This window comes from Paroedura picta, chromosome 7 (assembly GCF_049243985.1).
Source record: "Paroedura picta isolate Pp20150507F chromosome 7, Ppicta_v3.0, whole genome shotgun sequence".
NCBI lineage: Eukaryota > Metazoa > Chordata > Lepidosauria > Squamata > Gekkonidae > Paroedura > Paroedura picta.
In genome coordinates this window covers 93,931,969-93,944,280 of record NC_135375.1, presented here as the reverse complement: position 1 = coordinate 93,944,280, position 12,312 = coordinate 93,931,969, and the positions used below count along the sequence as shown (strand labels likewise).

Genomic DNA, 12,312 nt, shown 5'->3' with positions numbered 1-12,312 from the left:
ATGGGCAGTATAGAAATCTAAATAAATAAATAAAATAAAAAAATAAACAGGTTTGTTTAAAAATAAACAAAAGAGGGTGGTGTGGGGGAACTTTCAGTTGACCTATAAAAGTAGACATTTGTCACAAGAGCTTTAATAACCTCATGTTCCCTTCCTAATGACTTCGTTGTTTCTTACTTTGAAGGTTCCCATGTGTTTTTGTGACTGTGTGTATCTGCTTGTGGTGCTCTGATCCATATCCATGTTTCTTGCCCCTTACAGGTTATCCGTACCTTAGACCCCAAGCAGAACCAGGGCTCAGGGCCAGAGATCCAGGCTCTGAAAAATCAGCTGCAAGAACGTGACAGGATGTTCCATTCTTTAGAGGTAACTTTATTGACAGTAGTATTCTCCATTGTAGGCTCCTAAACTGAAGCACTTAGAGCAATAACCCTGTTTTAAACAGTTCTAACCATGGTGAATGTGTGGGTGTCCCAGCTGGGAGTCCAAACCATACTGCATTCTTAAGGGAAAGTAAAATATAGTCAAAATCCCATCATTCAGCGATATTAGTAAGATCTTGAAACGTCTGCCTTGGCTGCCAGCCCATTTCCATGTTCAGTTCACAGGACTAGTTTTAACCTTTACCTGCCTGGGAATCTCCTTACTTGCCAGACCACCTTTCCTGATATGAGCCCATGAGGGTGCTGCATGCAGTCTCAACCCCCAGAGTGGTTAGAATGGTTCTGATTCATACTTGGGGTTTTTCAGTGGAGTTCTGCCAGAGGCCCTTTTTTTGCCTGAGGCACAGGTTCATTCTAGTAGGTTTGGTCGGTCCAAGAATGCACAACGAGGAAAGGCAGTGTGGTAACAGAAATACCATGATTGTGGGGCATAAAACAAACTGCAATGTAAAGATTTTCACATCCTTTCTGTTTCTGGAGGCTTCTTACAGCAACCTATTCCAGCAGCTTCAGTGAAGTGCACCTGCTGCTGTTTCCTCTTCCAGTTTTTATAGCCTGTTCCGGTATGACTTCCTAGCATAAGTACCACTAGACAATAGAGGTGTTTAAAAAACTGAACATATTTTCCGGACTCGGGTATGTGGAACCTGAAAAATATCAGTATTTCACAATCTTTCCGGATTCAGTAAATATGCAGGAATGTTGAATTTTTCAGCTCCGAGTCTGATGCATTTAAAGGGACAGATTCCATTAAATGCCCGGGAGTCAGTCTTCTCTCCAAGTGACGACTTCACGGCGGTGTGGAGAAGGCATTTAAAAGGATCTAAGTCCCTTTAGAGCCTCTTGTGGCGCAGAGTAGTAAGGCAGCAACATGCTGTCTGAAGCTGTCTGCCCATGAGGCTGGGAGTTCAATCCCAGCAGCCGGCTCAAGGTTGACTCAGCCTTCCATCCTTCCGAGGTCGGTAAAATGAAAACGCTAGAGGGCGTCACCCCAAGGATCAGACATGACCCGGTGATTGCACAGGGGATACCTTTACCTTTAAGTCCCTTTAAATGACCTAACTTTGTTTATCCAGTGGTCCAAAATATTCTGAATATTTTTGGTATTTTTTCATTTCGGATCCCAGAAAAATAGCAAAAATAAATAAAAATCTGACTTAATTGGCTGAATGCACACCCCTACTTGGCAGGCATACTGATTCAGGCTCCAGTACTGGCACCTGACATCTCCTTATTAGGCGGGGAATTGATCTTGCAGCCGCTTGGATACGCTAAGCTCAGATAAGGTTCCCTGTCAACATCATTCCCAAGTCCTCCTTGAGGGTTTCTTCTGTGATGGCTCTACAAGTGGAAGCCCCACTCCTTTAGGGATGGCTTTCAAGAAAACTAGGAAGCATCTTCTCCAAAGATCTTCAGGGGGAGGGAAGAGCAAGGCAAGATTTTTCTTAAAGGGCCTTTGGAAATCGTGGTTGTGCTGATTGTTTGAATCTATTGTTGTTAGTTTTGATGTCTGTAATATCTCTCTGGAGACCACTCTGAGTATATGTCAAAAAAGGGTATATAAATATTTAAATAAAATGTTTTAAATATCTAAATATATTTTAAGTAAACTGATTGACAGGGTTTATATACAATATATTCAGTCAAGCAGTTAATAACACACCTACCGATCCTATAATGTTCCTTCAACAGCCAGATGTAGGCTCGGTTACTACTTTTTTTAATGGCCACAGTTTGTATGGTATAAACATCACCCAAGAAAAAAATAAAAGGATGGGTCCAGCCATTCTGTGAGTGACCCATCTTCCAGTGGAATTCGAGAAAGCCTTCTTAGACTGGAGGAAGGCTTCAAAATTGAGCCCAAAGGAAAGGGGAGGTATAAATATTTTAATAAACCAATGAATAAATAAGCTTTCCTCAGTAGTACAGTTGGATAGGAGAAGGGTCTGCCTGAAGGTCATCCGCTGGGGAGAGAGGAGCAAAAGATGGGTGGTTAAATTGTTAGCACTTAACCAGCAGGGCTGCATAATGAACTGATTTTGTTTAATGCATATCAAGTAATCTGAAGCGTTTGATATGCTTTTCCTCCTTAGAAAGAATTTGAAAAAACAAAGAGTCAAAGAGAAACAGAAGAAAAATACATTGTCAGTGCCTGGTACAACATGGTAAGTATAGACTGAAGCCAACATGAGCCTTCAAAATGTAGCTCACAGTGAAGAGCAAAATCCTGCTAGGGTTTGTGGTGTTTCCAAAAAAAGTTCTGTGCTTTTCTGAACAAGGGTAACTTCTAGAGTTGGCTTTGGTTACCCACCTTCCTTTGTTACTAGAGATGTTTATCAGTTGAGGAGGGGAATAATTAGGGTTTTTTTGGGGGGTAGCTGCTCTAATCCTGTCCTCAGATTGCTTCCTGGTTATCTTGATCCCCTGTTGGTTAGCTGCCCACTAATCCCACAGGGTACTCTCAGAGGTCACGAGAGCTGACCTAACCAAATGGCTGTGCACCTCTTGTCGTCTGATCTCCTTCCCAATGTTATTTGCTTGATTTTACTGCAAGCCATTCTCTCAGCCTTTCCACCTGTGATGTAATTTAGCTACATCCTGTAAAGTTGCCACCGACTGTGGGTGACTGCAAAACAGAGAAGATCTGAAGTAGGGTTGTGTGCTTTGGCGTACGAAGCAACCGTTCCAGGCTGAAGCAGCCAGTGCCGCGGGGGGGGGGGTGTGGCACCAGTGCGCCAGTTGGCTCACACATTGCGCCTGCGTGCAAGCGTCAGGTTGCGCACCGCCATCAGCACCTCCCCCGCACCGCGGTGCTGGCTGCTTCAGCCTGGAATCGCCGCTTCAGACGCCGAAGCACACAACTCTAATCTGTAGTGTTTTGACTGCTTGGAGTTTGCTTTGCAGATGCTAAATATTATAAGAGATATGGCAAAAGGGGGAGTGTCTGCACTCTCGTTCCAGGTTTATAAATGGGGGGTGGGGGAGACAGAAAGGGATGGTCCATATGCCTGATGGGAAGGAAGCGAAATGCCCATTTGTCTGTTTCACTCCACAGGGGATGACTCTTCATAAAAAAGCTGCAGAAGACAGATTAGCTAGTACAGGCTCTGGACAGTCCTTCCTGGCTAGACAAAGGCAAGCGACCAGCACAAGAAGAGCTTATCCAGGCCACGTCCAGCCGGCGACAGCAAGGTAGAGGAAAGCCTTGCCCTTTTAATAGGAAGCCACCCTGGGATCAAGACCGACTTCTGTTGCAAGTGACAGCGTTTCAGGAAACGTAGCCAGGAATCCTCTCTGTCTCTCCCCCACAGACACCTTGCTCCTACAACTAATTACTTTCAGGAAGGCTTTTAAAAAACAGCAGCAACAGCAGCTACTACCCTCCATGTTTTTAATTTTCCTCCACTCTTTTTTGTTTTGCCTTTTAGTGTGCCAAAACATCAAAGACACCTAGTGGAGTGTAACCATTGATCTTTTCCCTGTGTATGGAACTTCCCCCTTATCTTTGTCCCCCCCAAAACTGTTGATGTCTAGGTAGCAAACTTGAGAGTTTCCTGTTGGAGAAAGCTGTTGTCGCCCTTTCCAAGGCTGCCATTGTAAAAAGGGAATTTTCTCCTTTCCCCTCTCCTCATCCCAGTCTAATCTGTCCGTTTTTAAATTATACGATGGGATAAGCAACAATGCTTTGTAGAGTAATTATGAAATGCACGTGTTGCAATGGTCTAGAGATGGCCAGCAGCTGGACCTTGGCTGCAAAGTTCCCTGACCAGGGAGGGAAGGGTGTTTGATAAGTTTTCCCTTATGCTGCCGTTGCTCCTTCCCTTGGGTTTAGTTTTAATGAAGAGGACTAGCTTTCTTTTGGCTTTCTCTGCTCACATCCTCTCTCCACCTCGCCAGAGTTCAGCAGTTCGATGATTTCTCCATTTTACTGTCCGGGTCAACACTTTAAGACATGGCACTAACCATGTAGAGGACAAGACCATCCATGAGGTTGTTGATATGCTCCTGGAACTGTCTGGAAATCCCAGGATGTGGGCCTGTGGTAGCGTTTGGTTTGGCGCTTGGCTGAATCCTACCGAGGAACGGTGCATCACAAGGAAATTTAGAAAAACCGTGATCACGAGGAGAAGTGGTCACCTCTTTCTGCACTGAAATTGTATTTTGGGTGATTTTTTGGCAAACTGTCTTGAAATGGCCATCCATCGCACAGCTTCTGTTTTGATAGGCCACGAAGGAGGATGAGGTTCTTCAATTGCCTTGCCGATGGTGCTGGTGCAAGGTGATTGTAACATGCGTGTTCACGATCCTTTTTGTGCCAAATTTTAATGTGCACCTGGGTGAAGTTAGGGTCTCCATCATGAAACAAGAACAGCATTTCCATTTCGATTCTGGTCCCCGTTGAGTGTCCCAAATGTTGAGAGCTTCCCTTTGCCTTCAGATGAATGTTCATGAAATTTGAGATGGCTCAGTACATGGGGCCATTTTCCTATAGATTCACAATGAGAATAAGTTGGGAGGTCTTTAGTATTAATAATCACTTTAGTATGCTTGTTTTCCGACAAGGAATTTCTCTAGCTTTACATCCTTCTTTTAAAAAGGTCAACATGAAACACGCTACATATTCCAATACAATTTTTGCCTTTTATTGAAAACAACAACAACAAAAAAGCAGAAATGCCTTTTAGTTGGAAGTGGGTTTTTTAAAAAATTGTAATTCAAAATGGTTAACTATTCCGCATTTTTTTTGTAAGAGTGCACCGTACATTTTATTAACAAAAAAAGCAACATGACTTTTTATTAAAATGAAACCTGTAGATATTAGCCCTCAGTAATAGTATTTTCAAATTAGGCAAAGCAGGGTTCTCCCCTCCTCCCCTAGTATGCAGAAAAATAAAATCTCTTTCAAAGAGTGATTCACTTGGTGAAGTAGCATTTCCCCCCTGCTTTACCAGGGGGCACAGAGAAGTGATGTTCTGGGTACAAGCAAAATGATTTGGTGTCTTATTTTCTGTGCCGGTTGCATTTGTACTTGATGACACATTCTGTTCAGAGGCGTGATTGTCTTGAACCATGCCTCAGTTGGCCATTCTCAGGACTGACATAAGTCTAGTCATATCAGATGCCCACTAGTCTCACTTTTAACCACTAGCAGGCTTCACTATGCAAAACGGTGTCAAAAACCTGGAGGGACGTGAGTGTGTCTGTGTTTCTATTCAAGAGGAAAAGAATGATTGTGTCTGGGATGCTAACCTGATAACACCTCGTTGAGTTTCGTGCCTGAAGGAAACTTGTCTGCAACCTTTATAAGTGGACTGACCTCTTCTCCAGCTTCCGGTTTTCTTTCAGGTGTTCTTTGCTGATTTTGCCCCCCTCCTCTGTTGATTGGTCTTTGGGTTCTTCTGCCTTCCATGGCACTTCTTGGTTTCCCATTCCTCTCTGCCTTCCACCTATCGTGAAAGGGACTTCTCCACTTTTGCACGTTTCTTGCTTGCACCAAGGTGGATCCAGCAAGCAGATTTCAGAGTCCTTGTATTTTGAACACATCAGAACCTCTCAATCGAGAACGGCATCAGTTTTGTTCCAATACTTTGACAACTGAATATGTTTTCCTGTAGCTCAGAAGAACCCTGTAAAGGAAAGCACTAAGTCTTGTTGGATTCAGTGGGACATTAGCCTTAACAAATGTAATGCTGTTAATTCAGTAGGATTTTGTGCACCTTGTTTTCTCAGGGCCAGAGACTTGCTGCTGTTTGCAGATTTTGTAGTTGAGAGAGTCTGGGTTGGATAAAAAAGGCCATGTGGTTTTTCAAGAAAATTCACTCATTTGATAAAAGAGAGAGTTTTGGTAAAATAACAATACACAATGGGTATTCTAATGTAGTTTAAATGGGTGAAGAGAAGGTGCAGGTTTTATGCTATATAAGGACATAAAAGTCCCTCAGTTTTTTCTAGTCACATTTAAGCAAGGTCTTGGAATAATGTTGGACTTGTGTGAAAATGTTGCTCTCCAGTTGTCAAAGCTTATGGTTTTACACATTTGTACATAGTTGTCCTCTGGATTCTTCTGTGCTACAAGCAACCTGGCTAAATACTGATATTAATACAAGGTGTACTCCCCTATGTATGTTCTGGATTTTCCAGATTATCATAGCCTAATTTATTATAATTTCTTTAAGGGATTGGTTTTAAAAACTATAAAAATAGCCAACTGTATTTTACTCCAATAAAGCCCATAGATATTTATTTCTTGTTTATAGTCTTCTCCTAATAAGGACATCTGGTAGATTTGAGGCATCTCCCCCCTTCCCCACAACCAACAGGATAAGGTCTTTACTCAGTGAAGAATTCGTTAACTTGATCACCATTGGATAAAAGATGGCTGAAATTAGGCTCTGGTCTGAACCAGCCAGTGATTCCATAACTTGGAGATTGGGCAAAGTATTATTGAATAGCAGCAGTGATCAGGGAAAGGCTGTCTCCGAAGGATACTGGAGAAACCAGGTCCTCTGCATGTACACAAATGCCACATTTAATGTGGAGTTGTATGTTCCCAAGGGCAGTTGTACATAATTTTTGCTCCTTCCCCATAAAAACATTAAGAGCAGCCCTGCTGGATCAGTCAGTTGGTCCAAGTAGTCCAGCGTCCTGCTTCCAACAGTGGCCAATTTCTGGCCACAGAGAAGTCCTCAAAGGAGGCCCTATTAAGTGGTGCGGGAAGCTTATATACTGCCCCTCATGGCAATCACCGTCCCGTGGTGGTTTGCAATAGAAACAACTTCATTGTTCTTTGCCTACTAAGAGGCATTGACCTGACTGAAGATTCCGTACCGGCCACTTGAAAGTAATTGACCAGGGGAGAACTCCTCTCCTTATCTGCAGTTGGCTGACAGGAAAATTATTTTTTTTTAAAGTTTGCATCCCCCCAGCATCTATATATATAGGGGTGAACCTTAGAGCAGAGAGCATTTTTTCCACTGGGACAATATATCACTTCTTACCCACACACATGCCTAGCCCCTCTTGTAGAACTATGCCAATATGAAGAAGGGCTGGTTTTTATAGCCTGCTTTCCGCTACCCAAAGGAGTTCCCAAAGCGGCTTACAATCACCCTGTGAGGGAGGGGAGGCTGAGAGAGCTCTGAGAGAACTCTCTGAGAGAACTGTGACTGGCCCAAGGTCACCCAGCCTGTGGAGGAGTGGGGAATCAAACCCGGTTCTCCGGATTAGCGTCCGCTACACCAAACAGGCTATCTATCGATACAGCTCATGTGCAGCAAAAAGGGAGGGTAGCACTGCACGGCTACCATTGACAACAGAACCCTTGCCCAAATAGTCTGGTGTTTCCTTTGAAGGCACATCTGTAAGGAAATAAGCAGAAGCTGCCACTGGAAAAATGCAAAGGGAGGGAAGACCTGTGGGGAACCCCTCCTCCCTCCAACACTCAGTGCAATTCTGTTGCCGGCAGGTGGACTGGTTAGAAATGCAGGCACAAGATGCAGAAAGACTTTGGGATATACAGAGTCTGGTGTTTCTATTGGGGTGTATGGAAGAACCAGCTTTAGCATCCCCCTGGCAAAGGTTGCTGGTGGCCACTAAAAAAGCCCTTCTGTGCTGCCTGGCTGGGAAGTTTCCCCTCTTGCCCCACTGCCCTTGCTTTTCTCGTTAGGTCTGCCTGCCAGCCGCTTTGGTAGGGAAAATAACTTTGGGGACTGTCTGGGCAAAAGCGCTTTCCGCTCTTAGTACAGAAAAATTCCCCTTGCACCAAATGTCTCTGTGGCCCCTACCAAGCTCCCGCCTACAAAAATGCCTGTTGTAATGGTAGGACGTGATGAACGGAGCAAGATGTGTGATATTGCTTGAGGCACCTTTCTTGAAACAGCATTTAAAATTTTTTTAAACGATTAAAGATTTGCTGCCTCTTATCAACCCCTTTCGCAAATTTCAATGTGTGGGGTTGCGGTTGACCTTCCCCACTGTTCATAAAACAAGGGCTGTTCAACTTGAGATTTTTATATTCCCCGGTGCCCCAACTTGGCCTTTACAACCAAAACCTTGACCTGTCATTCTAGGACTTTCAGAGTTACCTGCTTTGCAAAGAGAAATGGTGTTTGCAGAGAATCTTCTTCCTTCCTCTCTCCCGTTTCCCCTCCCAGTATTCCAGAAACCCTCGGTCCCTCAGATCTGCTGAGCCACTGGAATGATATTCTAAAATTGTGAAATGAAATAACGAATGCCTAAGGTTAACAAGTTCCTTAGCTTCATCATACATTCATTTGTAACCTCCCTATCGAACTAGCAGATTCTTACTATTAACAGTATTAACATGCAAGCCTCGTGCAAATCTTCCGTTTACTAAGCTAGTAAGCATTTAACTCTTAAATGTGTTTATAAAAACGCACCTTTATTTACTGTTACAATTTTTAAAAGTGCACTAAAGGAGCCATGGTGTTCAATCCTATATGTATCTCTCCCCCTTATTTCTTGCAAAATTGAAAACTGGTCTGTCCGTCTCTCCCCCCACCCCCACCCCCAACTTGGGAAAAACAAATGGAAAGTGGTATTGCCTACCAGGTTTTCTATTTAAAATTCCAAGTCTTCACCCCAAATATATGCAATATGTTATTTATTAATGTTGCATCCTGTCTTACTGTCATAAGTCCTTGGTCCTGCCCCCACCCCCACTTCATTATCTATAACAAAGATTTTACCTTTTCCTTTGCTTTCTTCCACAAGGATGTGATCCAAGCAGCTCCAGAAAGGACTAAGAACAGAAGTTGCTAGTATAAGCATATTCTTCTTAGACTTCAGAACAGTGTGCCAGATGTCCTTTCTAGGGGGCTGTTTGAGCTTGTCTGTATTTGACCTCAATGATCTCTTTGTCTGTTAACTGCCTTTAGGATTGCATTGACATGTCTTTTACGTTATGAAATATTGCTATTATTCATGTACAAATATGCCGACAGTATAACTCAGAATGCTTCTGTGCTGCCTTTGGGAGAAAAAAAAAGTTTTTAAAGCTGCTTTATTTTTTTTAAAGTTATTATTTTAAGTGTCTACTTATGCTGCTGCAGGTTCATATTTGTATTGAGGCAGATTTAGGAAACGTGGCAATATGATAGAAAACCTGAGGGAGTGTTGTTCTTGTGGTCGTGTTTGTATTGTTACCGTTATGTTTACCGCCCCACCAAGATGGCCGGTAGCTACTTGTATGGAAAGGCTGCTGTGAAAAGGCTGTCCCCCTCCCCCTTCATATTTCCCTAAATGGATGACCTTCAGGTCTGATGGCTAGAGCCACCACATCTTCTGCAGAACTTTTCCTTCTTTGTTAGAAACGGGGGGGGGGGGGGGGGAGCTGATAACTGCTGAAGGGGCTGGATTTGAGGTTTGCAGGTGTTGGTCCCAACTCCACGACCGTAGGAATAGTCTCCATGCTGAAAATGAAGGAAGTTGCACTAAAAACGGTTTGGCTGAATCCGCAGAACTGTTCCTCAGAATCCCAGCTACACCGTCAGTCCCTAACCCTCTATCGCCGAGCAGGGAAGAGGGAGCAGAGTCTTCCTGGTGTTTTCTGCAAGGTGTTCCTGTTGTTTTCTACAAGCACCCAACCCTAGAGATATGGGTGAGGTTCAGAGCAGAGGGGATGCTACTAGAGCCCCTGTTCCGTGCCCTAACCTTTAGGCTAGCCTGATCTCCTCAGACCTCGGAAGCTAAGCAGGGTTGCCCTGGTCAGTGCTTGGATGGGAGCCAACCAGGGAAGCCTGGGATCATGACGCAGAGGCAGGAAGTGTAGCCAAAGCCACCCCTGAACGCCTCTTGTCTTTAAAACCCTATTAGTTGGCTGCCACTTGGTGCCATTAGACTGGTCCATCCCAAGCTATCTAGGCCGGGGCAATCCTGAAAGGGGGAGGCTGGACATCTTTCCAGTTTTAGGCTAGTGTTGATGAACTCTGGAGGAACTTAGGCCTGTATTTCCAAGATGTGTTGACAGAAGTCACACGGACACCCCTCTATGTTCTCAGTAGTTCACTTGGAAGGGAGGAGAGCAAGGCCAGGATTGGGTATTTGGTCTCCTACCTCTTGGGCTCTCCATAAAGAAGGACAGAGGTGGAGGGTAAGGGGGCTACATGGCCTTGCCCATTGAAGTAGAAGGGAGATCTCCCTGACAACAAGGTAGAACCAGATGCTTCCTATTGTTACAGAAGAGCCACTAGTGGGTAGTTCTTCATTTCAGGCCACTGGATTACATTGGGTAGGTGTGGTTGGATCTGTCGTTTGTGGGGAAGCGTTCACGAGTTTGTCACTGGGTCTCCCTAGTCCTTTGGCAGGTAGTGCCAAGCCCTCTCTTCTTGAGGCAGATACTGCTGTTTCTATTATTCAGGCTACCTCTACTGACGGAACTTTAATGCTCCCTCCCCCTTTTGGCCCTCCTTCATAATTTTTGCCCCTTCGCTAGCCCATTGCAGGGATTTGTGTGACAGGTGTGGTGGTTCTGGGGGGTTCTTTCTTTATTTCTTTGTGCCTGATATTGACAGGTGTGTCCTGACCTCATATGGTCCAGGGCCTTTCATATCCCCTCAATTTCCCCGCCCTCCCCATTTGCTTGCTAAGCCATTTTAGACCACTAGGTGGAGTAGAGGAATGTGAGATTACGCTTGGAACCTCTAGCAGGTTGGTGTTGCTGGCTATTCAAAAGGTTCATTTCTAGGCATCCGTAACATGAAGCAACTGCAATTTTCTGAAATCCTAAGCACGTTTTCAACATATCAGTTACTGTGTTATGTAGGAAACTTTCATTTCTTCTCTTCTCCCCCCCTCCATTTTTTGCAATAGCAACTTGTTTGACTGTCCTAAAGTAGATGTTGATCGGTTACCAAAATTACTGTTTGTGAAATTGCCAGTGATATATTTCTGTAAAAAAAAGAATTCTTAAAAATCACCCATATGTCATTTTCCCTCCCCTCCCTTCTCTTTTGCCTATGAATCCTTATCCTGGAACTGCCGGAATACTCTGGTAGTAGTTTTAATATACATATCTGTATATAGAAAACCAAGGTAATAATGACGATGAGTTCAAACCATCCTATTTTTCTTTCTCAGTTCAAAGACGATAATGCTTCGAAGGCTACAAAAAACTCCCCCAATGTACAGTTGTTAAACAAGTTGTAAATAAAGGCTTATATAAAACCTGCGTTGCTCTCTTATTTACGTAGCTTCTCGTGTGTCTCCTTTCTAGTAAGTTCGTGATGGCTTATATAATGTCTGTCATGTTGTGTGTTCAGAACACAGCTGAAGGAGATGTTCTGCTGAGGCATCATTGTGGCTCTGTGGTAGAGTGCCTGCTTTGCCTGCAGAAGGTCCCCGGTTCAATCCTCAGCATCTCCAGTTAAAATGGTCAGGTAGTACATGGTGTGTAAGAACACAAGAGCCCTGCCAGAGCATGGGTAGTCAACCTGTGGTCCTCCAGATGTCCATGGACTACAATTCCCATGAGCCCCTGCCAGCTGGCAGGGGCTCATGGGAATTGTAGTCCATGGACATCTGGAGGACCACAGGTTGACTACCTCTGTGCTAGAGCATCATGGTGCATCTAGTCCAGCATCCTGCCTCACACAGTCACCAACCAGTTTCTTGGACTGAGGCCCTTCCCTGATGTTGCCTCCTGGCACTGGTATTCAGGGGTTTACTTCCTCTGACTGCAGAGGTTCTGTTAGTCACCGTGACTAATAGCCACTGATAGGCCTATTCCCCATGAATCGGTCTAATCCCGTTTAAAGCTGTGTGTGCCTGTGGCCGTCATTACATCCTCTTGGAAGGAATTCCACATTTTAATCACTCCTTGAATAAGTATTTCCTTTTGTCTACCTTGACT

At 44.2% G+C, this 12,312-nt stretch overlaps 1 protein-coding gene across 2 annotated transcripts in view; it reads left to right on the top strand.

Moving 5' to 3' along the window:
- The window catches only part of HOOK3 (hook microtubule tethering protein 3), a 67,774-nt gene extending 56,143 nt beyond the window's left edge, over window positions 1–11,631 (top strand). For both annotated transcript variants that reach the window (XM_077345439.1, XM_077345440.1), the window contains 3 exons: window positions 262–366; window positions 2,537–2,608; window positions 3,499–11,631. In XM_077345439.1, coding sequence (XP_077201554.1) covers window positions 262–366; window positions 2,537–2,608; window positions 3,499–3,639 — 318 coding nt within the window. In that variant the 3' untranslated portion in view covers window positions 3,640–11,631. The remainder of the gene's footprint in view (window positions 1–261; window positions 367–2,536; window positions 2,609–3,498) is intronic.
- Window positions 11,632–12,312: the final 681 nt, after the last annotated feature.